This window comes from Xyrauchen texanus, chromosome 48 (genome assembly GCF_025860055.1).
Source record: "Xyrauchen texanus isolate HMW12.3.18 chromosome 48, RBS_HiC_50CHRs, whole genome shotgun sequence".
Classification (NCBI taxonomy): Eukaryota; Metazoa; Chordata; class Actinopteri; order Cypriniformes; family Catostomidae; genus Xyrauchen; species Xyrauchen texanus.
The window spans coordinates 13,432,481-13,455,468 of NC_068323.1; the positions used below are offsets into that span (position 1 = coordinate 13,432,481).

At 37.2% G+C, this 22,988-nt stretch overlaps 1 protein-coding gene across 1 annotated transcript in view; it reads left to right on the forward strand.

Annotated features, from left to right (window-relative positions):
- Positions 1-22,261, forward strand: part of LOC127639934 (yjeF N-terminal domain-containing 3-like) — a 42,647-nt gene extending 20,386 nt beyond the window's left edge. The window contains exons 2-6 of the mRNA XM_052122278.1: positions 7,339-7,447; positions 14,067-14,177; positions 17,097-17,210; positions 17,322-17,472; positions 21,495-22,261. Of these exons, the coding sequence (XP_051978238.1) occupies positions 7,339-7,447; positions 14,067-14,177; positions 17,097-17,210; positions 17,322-17,472; positions 21,495-21,691 (682 nt within the window). The 3' untranslated portion in view covers positions 21,692-22,261. The remainder of the gene's footprint in view (positions 1-7,338; positions 7,448-14,066; positions 14,178-17,096; positions 17,211-17,321; positions 17,473-21,494) is intronic.
- Positions 22,262-22,988: the final 727 nt, after the last annotated feature.

Here is a 22,988-nt window from a genome sequence, read left to right on the forward strand (position 1 = left end):
AGCATGGAAAAACTCTGGAAAGATCCCTTTTCAGATGTTAATAAACTGTTATGTGTGTTCTGTGTCACTGTAAAATTTCACTTCCCTTGGCTGATTAATGTCAAAACTAAGCTAATATTAGAACAAGAGTGTTGCATTTGATACATATTTAATCTTCTATCTAAACATATGTCAGCCAAGCCAGGCTTCGCACTGCCAAGAGCTGTGAAGTTTCAGAACATTGGTGTCAACTCCATCCAACAGTGCAGCCCACTGTCCTTTGGCTCAGAAATCACCTTTAGAAACAACGTATCTGCTGACTCAAAGGCTCTTTTCCAAAACCTACATAGGCAGCTGCCTTCTAAGGCAGCGCTGAAACTGAAATGGACCCTCGTAAGTGACCGATTTGGAACGCTCGACAAGGGCAGCATTTCCGAGCGTCATATAAAATAGCGCTCCTCACACAAAGCATGTTGCTAAGCTAACACTGTGATGCTCCAAAGTAAGCATTAATATATGAAGCACACACAAATATTGGGTAAAACAATCCATTTTAATTAGATGCACTATTTTTAAACATACTTTTGAGCACTGAATGAATTCTAAATATCATAATGATAAACATTTCTCTCGCTTCTTCCACTACCTTGGATAGATTGCTGCCTATGTAGGCAGCTCGCCTGGTTTTGTCACACATCACCATAGAAGTCCAGTCTATGATTCCTTCCTGTGCATCTTCGAACTTACCTTTCACTGTCTTTCTGTTCTCTCCATCTCTATGACACTGTTTGATTAAAGATCTGTCACATCACCTGATTTACTTGTACACATGCAGACAAAAGTTTCAAGCTGAACTAACTCTCCAAAGACCATTCCTTCACACCAGTGGCGCAAGCCGGCTTTTATCTCATTAACGAGCAGGAAGTAGAGACACTCATTAGGAGGGAGTCGGCAAGAGTTTGTGCGTCTCCCCCTTTTAGAAGTTTTTAATTGCTTTAAGGATAACATGAGAGCTCAGTTTCTAGCTCTTCAGCATCATTAAATGTTGTTTTCCATTTTCCTTTCATAGACTCAATTGATGCATTTTCAAGGGATAGGTTACCCAAAAATGACAAATTGTGCACTATTTACTCACCCTAATATTACTGAAAACCCGAATGACTTTCTGCCTTCCATAAAAACTAAAAAGTGATATCAAGTGATTTTGGTGCTTTTAATGTTTCTTTTTTTGTCAATTTTGTAGCTTGATAGCTGCTGAACACCATTCACTTTCATAATGTAGAGAAAAATTACATAAGCATTCTACCTAACATCTCCTAGAAAGTCATATAGGTTTGGAATAACATCATTACATTTTCGGTTGAACTATTTCTGTACACTAATAGAAACCAAATGGTTTAGGCAACCTCCATATTTACTGTCTAGGATTTCAGTCTCTTAGCAGGGAGAAAGCTATTTGCTTCTTCCATCTTTTTTTTAAATGTTACATTAAATTGCAATCAAATGCTCGTAGCAGCATATACACTAGAGCACAAATTCATCAGCAGAAATTAAAGAGTGCATATGACAATGTGTGAAAATTATTTTATACTGAATAAATCAGCAGATGTCAGCTGCCGCAAAGGCTTTCAATCCCTGTCTATCCACCAAATGCCATATGGAAATATCAATGTACAATTCTGTTTGCAATAATAATTACATTTCTTTTATATCATTTCCACCCACTCGTTTCCTTTGTTAAATCTGTGCTAACTGAACACATTGAGAGGATGCTTGTCAAAGGCTGTTGGTCTCCAAAAACAAGCCCATGATTTAAACTGGAGAGGTGGTTATTTAGTTGTCTTGTGGTGTGCTGGGTTAAGTACAATGGTCTAAAATGTGGAGAAAGAGGCAAAATGCTACTAAAGTGATTTTGAAAAGTAAACCCTCTATTTTGTGCTATGGAAATCTAGGCTTAAAAGCATAGTTCACCCAAAAATGAAAATTCTGTCATCATTTACAACCCAAATTATGTTTGTTCTTCCGTGTAACACAAAAATTCAGTTTAGTGGTCGACCTATAAGCTTTCTAAGTGTTGATTATAAAATAAATACATTTGGTCCTCACTAATCCTGAATATGTGAATACATTCTTAGTTTCAACACTCTTGCTAGCTAATCTTAAGTCAGTAAAACTTCCTTAATAGTACATTTGAGTTGTGTATACCCTTCCAGTGGGACTCGGGTTGTTTGGAAGTGTTATGAAGTTATGAAGCGTGTACGTGCTCACAAATAAGAGAAACTGTTGCAGCACTCCAGGCGTGTTAAATAAGCTTGTGGGCAGAAGGTAAACAACCTCATTAGCCAAGTTGTTATTACAGATGACCAGCACAGGCTCAGATAGCCTGGTTCCTTGAGGGGAAATTAAAATCTTGAGGCGGACACTGGTGGAACATGCGGGCTGATACGGTTCTTCATTTGGCTGTGTATCCATGTGTGTGTCTGCACTAAGAATCAACAAGAATAAGCGCTAGCCCTGTGGAATATAAATGCCAATGGAGATGCTAATGCAAAACTAATGGACATTTTAAGGACTCTGTTACAAATGGTAGATTTTACCTGGTATAGATTTACAGATATATGTTAATTGAGCTAATAATGTGATGCAATTTGAATTGATGGCTAATCTAGGTGCAATGAGAACATTCTGGGCCACGCTGACCCCTAGTGGGGAGGTCTTCTCAGTGATGTTTTCCCACCACAAAGCAGCTTGACATTTAAATTGTTTTACCTGTCTGTATGTTCAGTTTTGCACTGAAAGAAATAGTTCACCCAAAAAATGTCTTCCCTCAATAGGTTGATAGGAAAGGAAATATCAAAAGCACTAGACTCGGATGAACTTTACAAATATCACTGTGTCACAGTACACCAGGAAATCTCCCCTGCTAACTCGGCTTGACAGCGGTGGCACTCTATTGGAGACTGTAAATGCCAAAAGGCTGGGATACTCCATGCGGTGGGTTATGCCAGTGATCAGAGTGCATCCTGACCCGAGTAAACCTTCACATTGTGTTAGGTGACCTGTAGCATAAAAGTGACCGAAGACAAAAAATATGATTGAATATAGTACAGACCGTCTTGCCCCCTGGTTGGTTTTAAGAATATACAGTATGCTTTGTCTTAAAGGCACTCAAGATGCATTCGACAAGGCCGTGTGTCTTGAACATTGGGGGGACCAAACCATTTTGGGGGTGGGGGGTCGTGGGTGTTGAGGTCACAAATATAATTGTCATCTATGGTTCTTTTAAAATAGTAAAGGCTTTGAATGCAATACTTTTCTGAGTAAAGGCTTTAGATGCAATAAAGGCCCAACATTTTATAATGTGTTTTTGAAAGAGATTTTTTTTTCACTCAGTACAAGACAAACACTGTGTCTACATTGCAAGCAATTTGCCGGTTTTAGTCATCTTTTCTTTCTTTTTTGTGCTGTATCAAAGAAAAGACTAATATAATTGGAATTTCTTTTCATCATTGAAGTATCTGTAAAATTACACGACTGGCTAGCAAAAAGAAAATGCACAAAATTATTTAATGCCATCATTGTGTGTGTGTGTGTGTGTGTGTTTGCCTGTTTGCCCAGTAGAATCTAAACACAGGTTTTTCTTCAAGAACATGAGTGTTGCTCTTTTCCATACAAAAAGTGGTGGTGGAATAGTGGCTAAAGCACAGGGCTGTTAATCAGAAGGTCGCTGGTTCGAATCCCCACGGCCACCACCATTGTGTCCTTTGGATAAAAGCGTCTGCCAAATGCAGAAATGGAAAAAATATATATATATATATATTAATAAACCATAAAAGTAGTCCATACAACACAAAGCTGTTGTGTGTCCCCAGAAAGCTTGGGATATAGTGCACGTGTCATATGGACTACTGTTATGATGTCTTTATACTGAACCTTTAGTGCTCTATAGGATTTGTCCTTTATGAAGCTTGACCGCTCCTGCTTAATATAAACTGTTCTTCTATGGAATAGAGCTGCTTATGTTCTAAGAAAAAAAAAAACAGCATATGGGTTTTGAGCTACATAAGGGTGAGTAAATAAGTGTGTACATTTTTAAAAATACATTTAAAATGTTTAGGTGAACTACTCCTTTAACTGGTGGCTCATCCTCAAACTTGTCCCCCTCAATGTATATTGTGGTTACGGCCCTAGGACTGACTTTCTTCTGTGGAACACAAAAGGAGGTATTGAGTTGAATATTAGGGACTGACAGCCTTAGTCACCATTGACTTTCATTATATGGAAAACAGATGCAATGACAGTGAATGGTGACTGAAGCCATAGTTTTTCTTAAATGTACATTACTCAGTAAAAATATCTCGTTTATGGTTGTATCTTCAACTTTGGCAATTTCATGTCCCAGGGAAAGATTTAAACAGATTCAAACTTTTTATATATTATATAAAGGTCACATTAAAACTTACATGAAAACTTTTTATCAGGTCTTTGTCTTTTATTTACAGATTTTGTTTTAGCATTGACCCAGACACAGACTTTCAATGAAAACTATGAACAAACTATGAAAATCTATTCTAAAAATACAAATTATTTCATGTTTAAAACTATGAAAATCTAAACAAAAAATGAAATAAACATGAAACATTTCAATATGTATTGCATGAAAATAATTTCTATAAAAGCTTTAGAAAATTGCGACTGTCCCTCAGTTGTGGCATCATTTCCACCACACCAAAATATTTTACCTCTAATCAAGTTTTTTTTGTCTTATAGAAGTTAGTGTAATTGTTAACCTAGTCAACAAAAGTGTCAGTGAAGAGCACACTTGAGATAAAATACGAGAATTATGTTTGAATAAAACAAATACAATTTAAGGTAAATATCACTTGTGTGCAGAATATTTTCAGTTGGCAATCAAATTGATGTAATTGTGTGTACAATTGTACAGTTGTGCATTTCATTTCAAAAACATAAAATATGTCATTTCCATCAGCACCATTTCCAGCAAAGAACACAAAACAGAATTTGAGATGTGCTGGAAATGAAATTATGGCTTTCAGAAAATATAAAAACAGACCACTTTTTTTACAGTGATGCGTGTACATACACTGTAGTACTAGTGTAAAATAGTGAGAGTGTGAAAACATTTCACAACAGCTGAAAGTGCCCGAAGTTGAAGAAACCCTTTCATTGAGCTGTTGCATAAAAGCAACATTTCACTCTCTTAAGAGAAATTGCTTAAACACCATAACGGTTGAGAAAAGAAGTTAAAATGTATTGCAACTATCTCCTTTTTAATGTTCTTTTGTTTCACAGAAATTGCTTTGGTAATAATGTCTGTCTGACAGTTAAGCACATACTTAGTCTGAGCAGGCAACAGGCTTAAATTATCTCTGTGCCTTTTTTTGTTCTCAAAACAATTTGAGAGGAAAAGATCTTAAAATGGAAAATGCAGTATAATGCCAAATAACTTAATCTATACAGAGGGGCAGTGGTGGCTCAGTGGTGGCTCAGTGGTTGAGGCTCAGGGTTACTGACCAGAAGGTCTGGGGTTCAAGCCCCAGCACCACCAAGATGCCACTGTTGGGCCCTTGAGCAAGGCACTTAACTCCAGGTTGCTCCGGGGGGATTGTCCCTGTACTAAAATGCACTGTAAGTCGCTTTGGATAAAAGTGTCTGCCAAATGCATAAATGTAAAATACAGCTCAGGGAATTGCATAAATGTAATATGTTGTACAGATAATGCAACTCTATACAGATAATACATTTGCAGTATGTGAACCCTTAGATTTACCTGAATTTCTGCTTAAATTGACCATTGAATTTGATATGATTTTCACAAAAGTCTGCTTAAACATTTATTTGCAGCGATTATGCTTAAAAAGCCGCCATTGAGTCCGTTTACATGCACACCAACACGCTGATAATTATAAAAAAATAAGACAAAGCAAAAAAAAGTGAAATTTTAAATAATCGACTTTGACTATTTACGTTTTGAAGTCAAAAACAGATTAAAATCTGTGTAAATACGGTTTTCTTGCATTTTTGGATTTGGAAAAATATATATAATTACGCACAATGGATAAGCCGGTAAGAAACTCTCTTAAACGTGTTAACATGCGAAGTGAAATCGGGGTAATGGGCGGAAATCTAGGCATGACATTTGGTTTATGCTTAAATAGTTTATGAATGAAAGAATGCCAATGAAAGAACACATTTAAGGCATTTTCATGACTTGCACATTATCAGCTTGTTAAGCAAACAGTAATCGGTGTAAGATCGTGCATGTAAACGTGCAAAATGAAACGTTTTTATGTCATGAATAGCCATTTTAAGCTAGTCTGATTTCACAGTCTAACCAGAAGTCTAGAAAAGTGCCCAAAACCACTCTAAAACCTGCCAACAAAACAGCCTTGCCAGCTTAAGCATGTTTAAGAGGTTGAATAAAGCTGGAAAAGGCTACTAACGTATCTCAAAAACCCCTGATGCTCATCAGTCCACGGCGGATAATCAGTTTTATAAATAGCTCTTCCTCTGTTCTCTCTGAACTGCCTAAAGCAATGAGAGACAACATTACACATTACAATGAATCTGTTGTCCTGGAAACACAATGTGAAGAAAAAAAATGCTTCTGGGATGAAATAAATTGGGCAAGAGCCATTAATAGCATGTACAGTTTCTACATCCTGAGTGATGCTCTGCCAATATTCCAAATAGTTATATGAACATTTTACCAAAATAAAATTTGGTAATTTACTCACCACCATGTTGCTTTAGTCCTGTACGACCTACGTTCTTCCGTGGAACCCCAAAAAGGGATGCTAGGCAGATTAACGGTTTCATTCACCATTTAAAGTAGATGCAAGGTGCATGGTGACAGGCTGTCATGGACACCCTAGTATTGTCCTGACCGCAGTTCTGTGTTCTTCCAGCAGAGGGCTCTCATGTAACGACCAATGCTCATTGAGTGCACAAACATGTCCCTGCTGTAGGTCTTAATTTAGAAGGCATTCCATGTTTTAGCAGTGAAGTAATGACCTGGTCGTGTTGTGTTACCAGTTGCCAACATTAAACTCAAAGTCGCATAAACCCTGAATGGTGGCTAAACAGGAATTACACACAGGGACACCATGCATGGAATGGTTGGCATCTCCAATACAATGTGCTCAGAATACACACATGTAAATATCAGGTGGTGTATTGCACTCCTTGGTTTCCATGTAAAAAAAAACCCACCCTTCCAACTTAACCCTTGTTTGCATTGATGTTGAAGCATAAATCATGCCCATTGATGAGCTTAAACCATGTGTATTATGAATTCTATGTCAATGCAATTGGCCTATTTTTCTCTTTTCATTTTAGTAAAACAGAGGTGTCGACCATTGAGACGGAACTCCTGCGGGACTATCGCTTTGGACAGCAGCAGTTGATTGAAATATGGGGCCATGCGTGTGCTATTGCCATCACAAAGGTTTGTCCACACTTACACATGCAGTGAAATGCACAGTGGATCGCAACTGGTTTTGCTTCAGGACCCAGATTTTAAATTAGACCTAAAAGTGACAACCCAACATAATTGCGAAATTTTAAATCGTAAAAAAATAAAATAAAAATAGCTTTGTAACCCTTCCCAGACTGATGTATTTTGAGTTACCTTTTTCCTCATGATTTCTGGAAGTTCTTTCAACCTAGGCATAGTGTGCTACATAGTGGGTGAGACCGTTTAGCCAAATTCATGCTGCTGAAAATTTTCTATTTATGTGTTGATTTGATTGAACAGGGCTGGCAGTAATCAGGCCTGGATTATGAATGCAGTTTCAAATTGTTTGGGGAGTAACTAAGGGTGGCAATACTTTTTACACACAGGCCCAGTTGGTATTGGTAAACTTTTTTGCTTCAAGAATTAAAATTATCATTTAAAAACTGTATTTTGTGTTTACTCAGATTGCCTTATTGCCCTTTAGTATAAGATGTACACAAAAGCAGTTGAAATCAGTATGGGGGCAAATACTTTTTCACAGCACTTTATCTAATCATGAGGTGGTTGATGATACCAAGCCATAGCCTGGTGGTATTTCTTTTACAGTACCTAGTATAGTTTTGTTCATGTTTTTGACAGCGTGTCATACAATCTGTCCATCTAGCTAATTTGGCTCGCTTCAACCAGGTGACAGATGAATTTTCAGCAAAAATACTGGGCACACAGACTTTGACGTAAACAACAGATAACTATGTCTAAGAGTAACGCGTTCTTGCACTGAAAAAAGATTGCAGGTGTTTCAAGATGCATTTTTAAAAGTTGATGTTCTTTCTAAATTGACACAGTGTCTAAAAAATGCTGTGCTATTGCACAAGACTCTTACTCGAAATTATTATTAAGCGCAGACGGATGCAAAAATGCATTCAATGTGAATGCCACCCAACTATGTTCATTTATGGTTTGTTGCATTTCATGAATTGCATTTAGCATTGTTTTCCCCTCCAAATGGGACAGCAGAGAAAAACAAAAGTTAATTGCAAAAGTTAAAAACCAATGAACAAGTGCAAAGTGCCAGTTAACACATCTACATCCTATTTCTGAATTTGAATCCTGTATTTACCACATGCAAGCATTTACACATTGCTTGGAATTTACCACTCTCAACGTCTGTCGGTGTTTGCTGAACTTCAACAGTCCTCTTAATAGCTGAGGCCCTGCTGCAAATGCTGATGAAAACAGCGGGGAACCTTTGATGTCGCTGTTTCTGTAGAGCAGTGCTTCCCAACCTTTTTTGTCTTGTACCCTTACAGCCCCGTACAAAGACTCAAGTAGCTCTTCATCAACACAAACCAAAAATGTTCCTTCAAACTAATTTTATACTAGATATTTAGCAAATATTATTTGTGCTATAATAAAATACTTTCCTTTAATCCCATTCGGAAATATGATATATGGCCATTATATGAACATATACAATATAGTTCATATATTGGGACATATTTGAACATATTAAAATTCCTCTAGTATTTGGGAAAATATATGTTTCTTGATTATGGCCATTTTGTGGTATTTTGAATTATATGTTGCATATATGTAATTATGTAAGTATGTGAGTTTTTATTGGTAAAAACAATATATGAATACACCGGCATCCAAAGGTTTGGAATAATGTACAGATTTTGCTCTCATGAAAAGAAATTGGTACTTTTGTTCACCAAATTGGCAGTCAACTGATCACAATGTATAGTCAGAACATTAATAAAGTTAAAAATGACTATTACAATTTGAAACAAATTTTCAGAACTTCTTAAACTACTTCAAAGAGTTCTCATCAAAAAATCCTCCATGTGCAACAATGACAGCTTTGCAGATCCTTGGCATTCTAGCTGTCAGTTTGTCCAGATACTCAGGTGACATTTCACCGCACACTTCCTGTAGCACTTGCCATAGATGTGACTGTCTTGTCGGGCACTTCTCAGGCACTTTACTGTCTAACTGATCCAACAAAAGCTCAATGGAGTTAAGATCCATAACACTCTTTTCCAATTATCTGTTGTCCAATGTCTGTGTTTCTTTGCCCACTCTAACATTTCCTTTTTGTTTTTCTGTTTCAAAAGTGTCTTTTTCTTTGCAGTTCTTCCCATAACTCCTGCAGCCCTGAGTCTTCTCTTTACTGTTGTACATGAAACTGGTGTTGAGCGGGTAGAATTCAATGAAGCTGTCAGCGGAGGACATGTGAGGCATCTATTTCTCAAACTAGAGACTCTGATGTACTTATCCTCTTGTTTAGTTGTACATCTGGTCTTCCACATCTCTTTCTGTCCTTGTTAGAGCCAGTTGTCCTTTGTCTTTGAAGACATGTAGTGTACACCTTTGCATGAAATCTTTTAATTTTTTGGCATTTTCAAGCATTGTATAGCCTTCAACAGTGATTAACTGATGAGTTTTTAGAGAAAGCTATTTCTTTTTTTACTATTTTTGACCTAATATTGACCTTAAGACATGCCAGTCTATTGCATACTGTGGCAACTCACAAACAAACACAGACAATGCTAAGCTTAATTTAACAAACCAAATGGCTTTCAACAGTGTTTGATATAATGGCAAGTGCCAAATTAGCAATTTATCATGATTACTCAAGGATAAGTTGGAGTGATGGCTGCTGGAAATGGGACCTGTCTAGATTTGATAAAATATGACTTTTTTTAAATATTGATGGTGTTTTTTACATCATTAATGTCCTGAATATTCTTTGTAATCAGTTGAATGCCACTTTGGTGAATTAAAGTACCAATTTCCTTCCAAAAGAGCAAAATCTGTACATTATTCCAAACTTTTGGCCGGCAGTGTAAATTAGAGCTGTTGGCTCATGGGAACCTTGGTTCGAATCTGACCCAAGCCATTTCCCGAACCCATTCCCTCTCTCTCACCTTTACTTTCCTGACTGCCTCTACTGTCTTCTATAATGAAAACCAAAACCAAAAAATAAGCCCCCTCTGACAAATCCAATGTACTATCACTTAAGGCGTCGAAAGTCTCTAGTTTGTTTGTTGCCGGACTGTAGTCGGGATGTCTTAGAGCTCTGGTATCATGGCGGCCTGAGGGTTCTGACAGAGACAGGCCCACCCAAACCAGACTACTGTGGTCACACAGCTGCAACCACCCCATCTGGATTCAGTCAGGCTGACAGTCTGCACGGGCCTCCTCTTGACCTACCTAAGAGTCAGTTTAAGCCTGAAATTGTTTCCTGATTTGGCTTGTGTACATTTTCACACACCGTTAGAAGAGTTTTACAGATTTAACCTTACGCCCCTTGAAGGCTCGCGGTCACAAGCAGCTGCCACGGTTAGCATCAACAAAACTTCCTGTTATACGACCTCAGTGAGGTAATTGCATCTAAAGAAAACACGTCACTCAGTAGCTCTGAGGCTGGCATTACATCTGTACAGTTGTTTGGAGGGGGATATTGGTTGAACCATTTTACCACTATGTGATTTCACAACCAAACTATCTGTCCCAGTTCGGATGCCAAAATCAACGCCGGTCTGTCTACATCGGGGGGATAAGTGCTTCAGTTACGTCATCTTAGATGAGTAAGGAATGCAGGCTGACTTAATAAAATATCCTAACCACAGTGCATTACACTGTCTGTGTTCCCATTGAATTTGACATATACTGTATTTCTCAACATGACCACATGAAAAAAGAGATTAGATGAAAAATGTGACCAAAATAAAAAAGTAATACTTCACGAGCCAAAATGTTGTGATTTGTGAGATATCGATTCATTAACGAATTGGTCTGAATAAAATAAAAGTAATAATAACTCACTGGAAAGGTCATGGAAAACTCCTGGTAATCAATTGGTAAAAAATGTTGGAACACTGTTTGTTTAGATACAAAAGTAAGAGTGTGTATGTGTGTGTCAGGTTGAGGATAGAAGGCAAATACTGCAAGAGTAATTAGCCAGAGTCCTCTCCAGAGAGCTCATTTGCTGGAAGCATGGAAGCGAAATCTGTGGGTTCAGAGGCTCCGAACAGGAGAAGATCAGAGCTGTAGTCTCCAGAGTCCTGGCAGGAGCTGACACCACAGAAGATTTCAGCCCAGCTGCTATAGACCTGTAAAAGAAATGAAAAAATACATCCACTGGCTACTGCTTCCAAGAACACAGTGGTCTATTCCATGTAATTTCCCAGTAAGGAAACAGAGACCGAGAGAAACAAGAGCAAATACAATCATATTTAATTTGCACACATACTCCCATGACTGCTTCATGTAAAGTGATTGCACATACCTCAAGGTTGAACCTTTCTTACAAATTATTTTGGAAACTTACACTTCTCTGTGCACGGTGTCTATACTATGAGTGAGCAATGCTACAAAACAAATAAATGCTCCCATTATCAGTGTTGGGCAAGGTACTTTGAAACTGTAGCTTGCTAAGCTACAAATATCTCTTAATTGAAAGTCAATTAGCTACTCTACAAGTTACTAGCAAAATGTAACTGAGTATTGCGTCGCTAGCTTGCAATGTAGAAAGCTTATTGTTGATTAGAACAGGAGCTTCTAGTTTTGTCTCGTAGTATTGCGTCGCTAGCTTGCAATGTAGAAAGCTTATTGTTGATTATAACAGTAGCTTCTAGTTTTGTCTCGTAGTGTATTGCGTCGCTAGCTTGTAATATAGAAAGCTTATTGTTGATTATAAGAGGAGCGTTCTAGTTTTGTCTCGTAGTATTGCGTCGCTAGCTTGTAATATAGAAAGCTTATTGTTGATTATAACAGTAGCTTCTAGTTTCTTAGATGCTAGCGATATAGCTAGTTGATTATAACAGTGCTCTAGTCGTAGCTTGCAATATAGAAAGCTTATTGTTGATTATAACAGTAGCTTCTAGTTTTGTCTCAGTAGTATTGCGTCAGCTAGCTTGCAATATAGAAAGCTTATTGTTGATTATAAGAGGAGCGTTCTAGTTTTGTCTCGTAGTATTGCGTCGCTAGCTTGCAATATAGAAAGCTTATTGTTGATTATAACAGTAGCTTCTAGTTTTGTCTCGTAGTATTGCGTCGCTAGCTTGCAATATAGAAAGCTTATTGTTGATTATAACAGTAGCTTCTAGTTTTGTCTCGTAGTATTGCGTCGCTAGCTTGCAATATAGAAAGCTTATTGTTGATTATAACAGTAGCTTCTAGTTTTGTCTCGTAGTATTGCGTCGCTAGCTTGCAATATAGAAAGCTTATTGTTGATTATAAGAGGAGCGTTCTAGTTTTGTCTCGTAGTATTGCGTCGCTAGCTTGCAATATAGAAAGCTTATTGTTGATTATAAGAGGAGCGTTCTAGTTTTGTCTCGTAGTATTGCGTCGCTAGCTTGTAATATAGAAAGCTTATTGTTGATTATAAGAGGAGCGTTCTAGTTTTGTCTCGTAGTATTGCGTCGCTAGCTTGTAATATAGAAAGCTTATTGTTGATTATAACAGGAGCGTTCTAGTTTTGTCTCGTAGTATTGCGTCGCTAGCTTGCAATGTAGAAAGCTTAGTTGATTATAACAGGAGCGTTCTAGTTTTGTCTCATAGTGTTGCATCGCTAGCTTGCAATGTAGACACTTGGCTGATTACAACAGGAGTTTTCTTGTATTATTGCGTAGTTTTACATTGCTAGCTTGCAAAATAGACAGCTTCGCTGATTACAGCAGGAGTGTTCTAGTTTTGTTGCATAGATTTGCGTTGCTAGCTTGCAATGTAGTAAGCTTCGTTGATCACAACAGGAGTGTTCTAGTATTTTTGCATAGTATTGCATTGCAATATGAATTGGTATGCTCTCTTTTAGACAATGGGGAAATTTCCTACACAGATACCCCCAATACTAAAACAGATGGAAACATACGAAAATGTTCCACGCTCAGATATGTGTTAGCAGCGTTACAATATTGTTCATCCAGCACTGTGAGTAAGACAACCAGTGATAATAATGTAATCATCAGCTCACTAATATAACATCCACATCAGCTGATCATTTCAACTCCCATGAAATGCCATTAGCTTCATTAGCGTTCGCTTCCTCTCTCTCAGAAGTCTGCAATTACACCCTCATTCATGGCTGATTTGGAAGAAATGTTGGTTGTGGCATAGTGCATATTTCAGTGATGGTTAATTGGACGTGAATATACCATGCACATTTCCTTTCCATTCATAACTGTGTTTTTGCTTTATTTGTTCATAATGTGATCCTTATGTAAGATACACATCAAATGGACAATTAACAAACATCATCCCACATTAATGGCAAAGATTTCCACCATTATCTGAATTTAAGGACCTGATTTTAAAAGAACCCTACTGACAAGACCATCTTAGACCATTTTTTTATGCTGGTCTAGGCTGGATTATACTGGTTTGGTGCTGGTCTTTTCAAAAGGGAAGTGTAAATGTGGAGCAAGTGAGGTTCATCATGTGGTGTTGTCTCCACGGGCTATCTACTATTGTTGAAAATGTTGCTGGGTTATTGTTAAGAGCATTACCTTTCTTAAGCATTTAGAACCTTTGACAAGTATGAATGACTTGGCTTACTCATCGGGAGCCAAATTAGATGTCTCACTCTCTCTGTCTCTCTATCCAGGCTTTTCCCTTGAGCTCTCTGAGTAAAAAGCAGCCCACACTGCTGGTTGTTTGTGGTCCTGACCAGAATGGCTCCATTGGTCTGGTGTGTGCACGACACCTGCGCATATTTGTAAGTACAGAGCATGTACATTGAGTAAAATAGTAGGATGTTTGAAACTTTTTGTTTGAGCTGTGGCATAGTGGGTACTGCACATGCTCTTTAGCTGTTGGTACAAGAGGACCCAGGTTCTAATCCAGCCGATGTCATGTCTCAATCCTTAAACGTTTCTGTATCTCTCCACTGTCCTATAAACAAAAGTCCAAAAAGATACAAAACATTAATAAACATGGGGTTATTAAGAAAATGGTTCTTAGTAGCTCTGCGAGTATTGACGCTGACTATGACTCCTTAAGTTGTGAGTTTGAATCCAGGCTGAGTGATTCCAGCCAGGTCGTCTAAGCAACCAAATTGGCCGGTTACTAGGGAGGGTTGAGTCACATGGGGTAACCACCTCTTTGTCGCGATTAGTGGTTCTTGCTCTCAATGGGGCACGTGGTAAGTTGTGCGTGGATCGCAGTGAGTAGTTTGAGTCTCTACATGATTGGAGTCACTGCGATGCCATGAACAACGAGCCACGTGATAAAATGTCTCAGAAGTGGAGGCAACTGAGACTTGTCCTCCACCACCCGGATCGAGGTGAGTAACCGCGCCACCACGAGGACCTAATAAGTAGTGGACATTGGGCATTACAAATTGGGGAGAAAAGGAGATTAAAAAAAGATTTTTTAAAAAATGGTTCTTTATACATCGCCATTCTTCTCCGTGATGTTAGATTTATGGAGCCTTAGCATACTGCCATTAAACGCACATCAGTACAATCTGTTAAAGTTATCCCTTTTCTGACTTAAGGAGTGAGGTTTGGCCAGTCAAAGTCTGGCCAGTTACCATTATGGGATTCTTGGAATGAATAAAACACTCACTCCCTGATCCAAAGGAAAGGCATGAACAATAGAGTATTATCACATGATGGCTTCTGTTTAATACATTCCCAGTGTAAATGTGCATTAATTTTTTGTGTCCGTACCAACGTTATGTAACAAATACATACATTTTATCTACTGAATTTTGATGAACTTACAAAGTATCCTGAATGTCAATTTTATGACACATTAATATCTAATATCCTTCTGAAATTAAATTAGTAGGTAATTATATGTGATTTATGAACTCAAATTCTTCAATATCTCCCTGCATATCCACACAAGTGGTCTGCTGATATCCAAAAAGCAGGGTGGCCAATAGGCCGATACAATGCCAATATATCACACAATTATTTTAATATAGTAAAAACAAACATAAAATTGCTAATATATATATATATATATTTAGCACTATATTTACTCAATTTCATACAAAATTAAAAATGATATTGTATTTTAAATGGTAGATAGCAGTTTCTTCAGATTTCTGTTTAGTCATAAAACGTTTTGTCATTTTTTGCAAATTAATAAATTGTTAATATATTTGGAAGAAGGAAATAACAGTACACACAGTATTCCAGCAACCGTGGATGGCATGTCCACGTAATAAGACATTTACTTTTAGCACACGTGATGCGCTTTTACCTTTGGCTGCATACGAAAATGTAGGCAGCTGACCTGATACCTTGCTGCCTAATCAGTTAATGGCTTAACTGATAGCTGTTTTGAGTGAATAGAGCTCTTATGGAAACTGGTCTCCAAACAATTTGAAAAGCACCATGTTTTCATCCTAACTCTGTATACGTCCTCCGGAGGCAACATTTTCCTGGTTTTAGACTCACTCGGCTCTTGTCTAAAACCAGGAAATTGTTGTGCGGATCCAGCTCGAGCAACAATCTCCTGACACATTAAACAGCCTGGATCACCTGGTTGGATTGACACAGACTTGACCATCATGATTTGTGAATCAGAGGAACTTTTGATCCTGATCCTGACGTTTTTTATTCTGGCTGATGGACTACGCACTTCAGAGACGTTAGATGAGTGTTCGGAAGGAAGAAAACGCTGGATTTTCGAGAGGTTCATGAATTACTTCTGTTTAAACGAGATATCTGTATATTTACAAATGGTATATGAAATGATTTTTATTGATATTTGCCTTTTATAATTAGAAAAGAAAGTTAAAGGTGACAGGGAACTGTTGAGGAGAGACTTTTAGAATACATGCTTCAGAGGAAGATATACTGTATGAGCTATCAACAGGATGTTGGATCTGCTGAAGTTGTGTGAGGTTGGTTTATTATATCTGTTTAAACAAGATACAGTATGTGCACATTTGCAGACAGTATATGATACTGTATTAGTTTTATTGATATTTGTATTTTTTGCATTAGACAAGACAGTTAAAAGTTACTGGAAACTGTTGAGGAGAGAGAGGGAGAAAGAAACAGGTGAGCACTTTAACATTATGAGCTCAAATGCATCTGCTCTGAAATACAGACAGTTTAAATGAGACCCTGTTGCACACCGGTCTATTATTGTAGTAACAGGATGCACGTAAAAAAACAAAACAACCATGACTGGTCGTTTACATGTTTCGGTCGCTTCACATGCAAGCAGGTGATTCTCTGTGCCCTCAAGAAACAAATCGGCCAAACAGAAAAATGTACCGGCCGATGCCAATAATTAAAAAGTCAGAATATTGGCCAATTTATCGACCTCAGCGATATATCGGATGACCACTAATCCACACAGGGACAAAATATTACCTAAATCAAAAGCTTTTATGGAGACTTAAATGAACTGTCTAGTTCATGTGTGGCCACCACAAAATACATTTCCAACAATGCTTGGTTTTCCATTCTGTTGCTTTCATGCTCTTTTATTTTATTTAGATTTTTTTGTTTGTCACATTGCTTATGATGCTTTGTTCATTCTGCATTCATTAAAACAGAAGAGGTATAATAAAATCAATTTTATGCAAACTCAATATCCTCTGGTCTCAAAGTGTTTAGAGACGTCCTAAATGAAAATGTCACTCTTTTTTCTCCCTTTCTCTCAAACGTAGGAATATGAGCCCACGATTTTCTATCCCAAGAGGTCCGCTCAGAGTTTGTACCAGGACTTCACCATTCAGTGTGAGAAAATGGATATCCCATTTCTCTCCTATCTTCCAACAGAGGTAGGTGTTATACATAGGGATCAAAATTGGGCATAACAAAGCTAGATACACATTTTAAATTGATGTTCATTCTTCTGGACATCTAATCCTAACCGAGTACCACCTGACCAGGTCCAGCTGCTAAATGATGCCTACAATCTGGTGATTGATGCCATCCTGGGACCAGAAACTGAACACAAGGAGGTGAAGGAGCCATATGCTGGGATGCTGGTGACTCTTAAACAGGTCAAAATACCCATCGTTAGTGTGGACGTGCCCTCAGGTATTTGCTCTTTAAACAAATATTATGCTGTTTCAGAAATAATCTGCCCAAGGCTGTTTAGAGTGCTGTAACAATGGCTGTACAATAACAAAAAATATACAAGTAGTGCACAAGTGAGAGTACATTCACTAAGGGCATATTTAGGTAGTATTTACCACTTAGGGTCACTTCATGCATTGTCGCTTATATGATACCGATCATCAAAATACCAAGTGTAAATGCCTCCCAAGACGCATTCGCGATAGATAGCAATCCAATCACTCAAATCCCAATAGGTGTGTACATACCATTTACACTTGGCCACATAAATGTGTTTCTACAAAAAGGATATGCATCCAACCAATCTACTATTTTCACACTATATGCAAATGTAATGGAGCTCACTTTTATTCATGCTAATGCAATGAAATTATGCAGTCAGGCAATCAGGGATGCCCAAACTTCCATATGCTAAAGTATTTCTGTTTGCTAGGAATAAGTAGGAGAGCATGTTTTATTATTGTCTTTGGTCACTCAGAAGTGTTTGCCATTAACATTCTGCTACAAGTTAGCATCTTTTTTTAAGTTTTGGAAAAAGTAGCTTCTCACAAAAGCTACACAGTTTTAAATATAGCCGAACTACTGCCACGCTAAGTTAGTATTGTCGCTAATTTTACTTGCAGTGTAGATGGCTTAGTTGATTACAACAGGAGCGTTCTAGGATTGCCAAATACTGTTGTGTTAGCTAGCAAGCAAAAGAATAACTAAAAATGTATCATTAAGGTCTCAATCTGTTCAGAGCACTGTTTTGGTTGTTTTTGTCTGACAATGATGTCACCCGCACGCTCAGACGTGCAGAAAAGCAGAGTGCATGTGGAAAAAAGACAGTTTTTCTCTAAAGTAATCTCTGAAAATACAAATTGACCAAAAGTATTGTTTAATACAATTGATTCTGTTTTAAACCCGACTAGAAATGCTTTTCTGGACACCACTCAAGAGACCTGTGAGACATTTTATTACTTTTTTCTCACACTAGTGAGCAGATTAAATGTGCTATTGTACCTTCATAATTTGATCAACCACTAATACCTTCCCCTACCTGCTGCCTGACTCACTATCAACCAGTTACGTCATCATAGTTCACAGTTTCCCTGTAAATGCTTCCTCTGACCAGAAGTACAGCATATCTTATCACTGTTATGCTGAGGATTCACAATTTTATTTCCCAGTGAGTGTAGACAAGATGTGTTCATTTGATAACACCCTAAATTTCTTCAAAGATATTAAACATTGGCAGGCAAACAATTTTTTACAATTAAATGAAAGCAAAACTGAAGTTTCGATTTTAGGTTCCTCCATGTCCTCTTTAACTGGCCTGGTTTGACATTTAAGTCCTCTGTCGTCGAATGCACAAGATCATGTAAGGAGTCTTGGAGAGATTTTAGACTCATTACTTTTCAATAAGCAGATCAGTGCTGTTGTCAATGGTAGCTTTTCCCACCTGATATCTATCGCTTAAGTAAAACCTTCTCCTCCCGTACACTTAAGTGACCTTCTCCTCCCGTACTCCTCCACCAGAGCGCTCAGGTCTTCAGATCAGCTTCATTTGAGGGTCCTTCATTGTTGCTATAGATCTAAGGGCGATCGTGCCTTTTCTGTGATAGGTCCTAATCTCTGGAACAGTCTCCCTTTCCATGTAAGGTCAGCTTCTTCATTAGCCATTTTTAAATCTTTTTGAAAATGTTTTTTTTATTCTGTAGCTTTTAAAAGGTCCTTGAATAGGTTGAACTGGGTAAATACATGATGCTGTATTTAAAGGTATTTTTTATGTTTGTGTATGTATATGAGTGATGTATGTGTGTGTTTGTGTGTGTGTGTATACACACACACACTGGTGGCCAAAGTTTACAAATATAATGTACATATTTAGCTGTTTTGAAAGGAAATTGGCACTTCAACTGATCACAAAGTATATTATATGGACATTACTGATATAAAAGCACCATCAATATTTGAAAAAAGTCATTTTTTATCAAATCTAGACAGGCCCCATTTCCAGCAGCCATCACTCAAACGCCTTATCCTTGAGTAATCATGCTAAATTGCTAATTTGGTACTAGAAAATCACTTGCATTTTCGTTAAATGAAGTTTAACATTGTCTTTGTGTTTGTTTTTGAGTTGCCACAGTATGTAATAGGCTGGCATGACTTAAGGTCAATATTAGGTCAAAAATGGCAAAAAAACAGACAGCTCTCTAGAAACTCATCAGTCAATCATTGTTTTGAGGAATGAAGTCGATACAATGCTTGTAATTGCAAAAAAACTGAAGATTTCATACAAAGGTGTACACTACAGTCTTCAAAGACAAAGGACAACTGGCTCTAACAAGGACAGAAAGAGAGGTGGAAGACCAGATGAACAACTAAACAGAGGATAAGTACATCAGAGTCTCTAGTTTGAGAAATAGCCACCTCACATGTCCTCAGCTGACAGCTTCATTGAATTCTACCCGCTCAACACCAGTTTCATGTTCAACAGTAAAGAGAAGACTCAGGGATGAAGGCCTTATGGGAAGAACTGCAAAGAAAAAGACACTTTTGAAACAGAAAAACAAAAAGGAAATGTTAGAGTGGGCAAAGAAACACAGACATTGGACAACAGATAATTGGAAAAGAGTGTTATGCTTGCACCATTGAGCTTTTGTGGGATCAGATAGACTGTAAGGTGCGTGAGAAGTGCCCGACAAGACAGACACATCTATGGCAAGTGCTGCAGGAAGTGTGGAGTGAAATGTCACCTGAGTATCTGGACAAACTGACAGCTAGAATGCCAAGGATCTGCAAAGCTGTCATTGTTGCATGTGTAGGATCTCAATTTGTCATTGTATATTTATTTGTTTTATCTGTAAAGCACTTTGGTCAACTTCTGTTGTTTTTAAATGTGTTCTATAAATAAAGGTTGACTTGATTTGACCCAAGCTCATCAAGACATAAAAAATGCTAATTAAAATACTCATTAGAATTCTTCAGTGCACACTAGAAAGATGCTAACAGAACAACCAAAACAAATTTGATGACTTGTTTCAATAAAATGTCAGTAACAATGGATTCATATTTTATAAAAAAAAATTACGCACTGAACATAATGTGTTATCCATGACAGCTAAACGTATGTACAATCCACATATGTTCACATCCTACAAAATGTTCATTTACATTATTATTTACTATGAGCATAATTTCTAAGAATGAATATTGGCCTGTAAAAACGCTGTTTATTTTCAAATGCTCGATTCACTAAAGGAATTATGCAGCTCAGGAAAAGGCTCAAATGCACTCACAAATTATGAGCGGAATGTAATTTGCACAACACTATTCCAATATTGCAGAGTCGTTCCGGAACACAGTTTATCACACAGAGATACACTTTCCAGTGGAATCAACTTACGAATGGCTTACAATGGCAGTTGTCTCTGCATATTATGTTGGGATAGGAAATTGTATTTTTAAAATTGAAAAAATCTACACACGTCTCCTAAAGAATTAACATTAGAATCACCTCATTGTGATGACCAATACCTATAGCTAATACTAGATAGAAAACAACAAGAAATTGTTGGTACATTCTTGAAATTATGCAAAATAATCATTACATTGCTGAGCAATGGTTTAGTAGTACCGCCAAGAGGATTTAAATGATGAAATCCCATCATTGGCACCAACTAATTAGATAAATGCCTTGACTATAGACCTTTATGTGCAAATTAGTTGTCCTGGACTGGAAGTGTTTGCATAAAATACAAAATATCAAACAAAAAGAAAACTCATAACCATTACATGTAGAGACCTCTTTTAAAAATGGCAGCTGATGGCTGACATATTTCATTTTTTTTTTTTTACTTGCCTCCAGATGACAACACTACGAGCCAGATTTCCACCTCTTATCTGGAAGAATCTGGGAACATAGTTATGTTTTAGCAATACATAATGGCTTGTTGTGGTGAAAATGGATAAAAAGAACTTCTTGTCTCTTTCTTCTGAAGGTTGGGATGTGGATGTATCCGGCAAAGATGGAATAAATCCAGAAGTTCTCATCTCCTTGACAGCCCCCAAAAAGTGCGCAGCGGGTTTCACGGGAAAGCATTTTCTGGCAGGACGATTCCTACCCTATGACATTCAGAAGAAATACGAACTGAATCTGCCTGAATTCCCAGGCACAGAATGTGTTATAGAACTGTAGCAATTTATATATAAAAAAAAAATCTGTATTTTGAATAATAAAAAAAGGATGTTTTGACCCTTTTGTATTTTATAGATTGTCCTGTGGCATTCTGTTACTGACAAATAATATTATTGATTAGATACTTTGGCTAGTTTAGATGAGATGGGTTTACAGTGATGAACTAAAGCTGCAGAATTTTTTTATATGTTCAACATTCATGTCATTCATTCAACCATTGAGTTCTCAATTTGCAAATATACAATATTGCTCAATACATATAAATATTTTCTTTTAAATGTTGGATATATATACAAAGTGCATTACCCTGATAGTGCCTCCTGTCTAATGTGTACAACACCTACCAAATCAATGCTTTTCCACTGGAATGTTAATCCAATACAATTCGATTCAAATGTACTTTGTTTGGAAAAGTTGTATAGTCTACAATAGTCTGAGGCTGAAGAACATGTATGTGTATATCGTTTTGTTTTTAATCTACATTGTTCATGTGCACGTTTTTTCTTAGTTCTTCAAGGTTGTATGAATTTCGAGAACTGGAAAAATTAAATGATCTACATATAAACATTGTTCTCTATGCAGTTAATAAAAAGTCATATGGGTTTAGAGCAAAATGAGTAAATTATTAAAAATGTTACATTTATGCGTAAACTATTACTTAAAAATTAAAATGTTGGACATTCAAAGCCAGACGGATCTTTAAAGCCCACAGATATTATTATTTAGCCAGTTCTTGGATAGACAAACTATTAGCCCATTAGCTAATATTTGGGAACAAGAGGTGGCATAGATATGAGATGTATTAAAAAATCAGGAAACTGTGTGGCCGATAAAAAGGAATGTTTCTGTCTAAAATGACAACAGTTACAGACAGGAATACCAAAACAATATAATGATTCATCACTTATGCATTATAGGCTATTTCAGGACATAGCATAAACTCCGATATTCACCAAAAGGTTTACATGAAGTCATCTGAAATTAAAGTTTACAATAAGCAGGCTTATTTTGAAATGGGGACATTTCTTAATCAGCCAATAAACATTCTACATATATATCCACCTCCCTGAATTCCAAAAGTACTTTTATTGTCTTTAAACATGCATGGAGAACCCCACAGGAGTAAAAGGCAGCCATATGCACTCAATACGGTGACAAAGGAAAATATGAAAATCTGTTTAGACTGGGACGGAATGAGGGGAAAAATAATTGCAGTAAATTTGGCTGTTTGTCCTGTTTCGATACCACAATTCCCTATAATCTAACATCTTCGTGATTTCAGATCTTTAAATATATT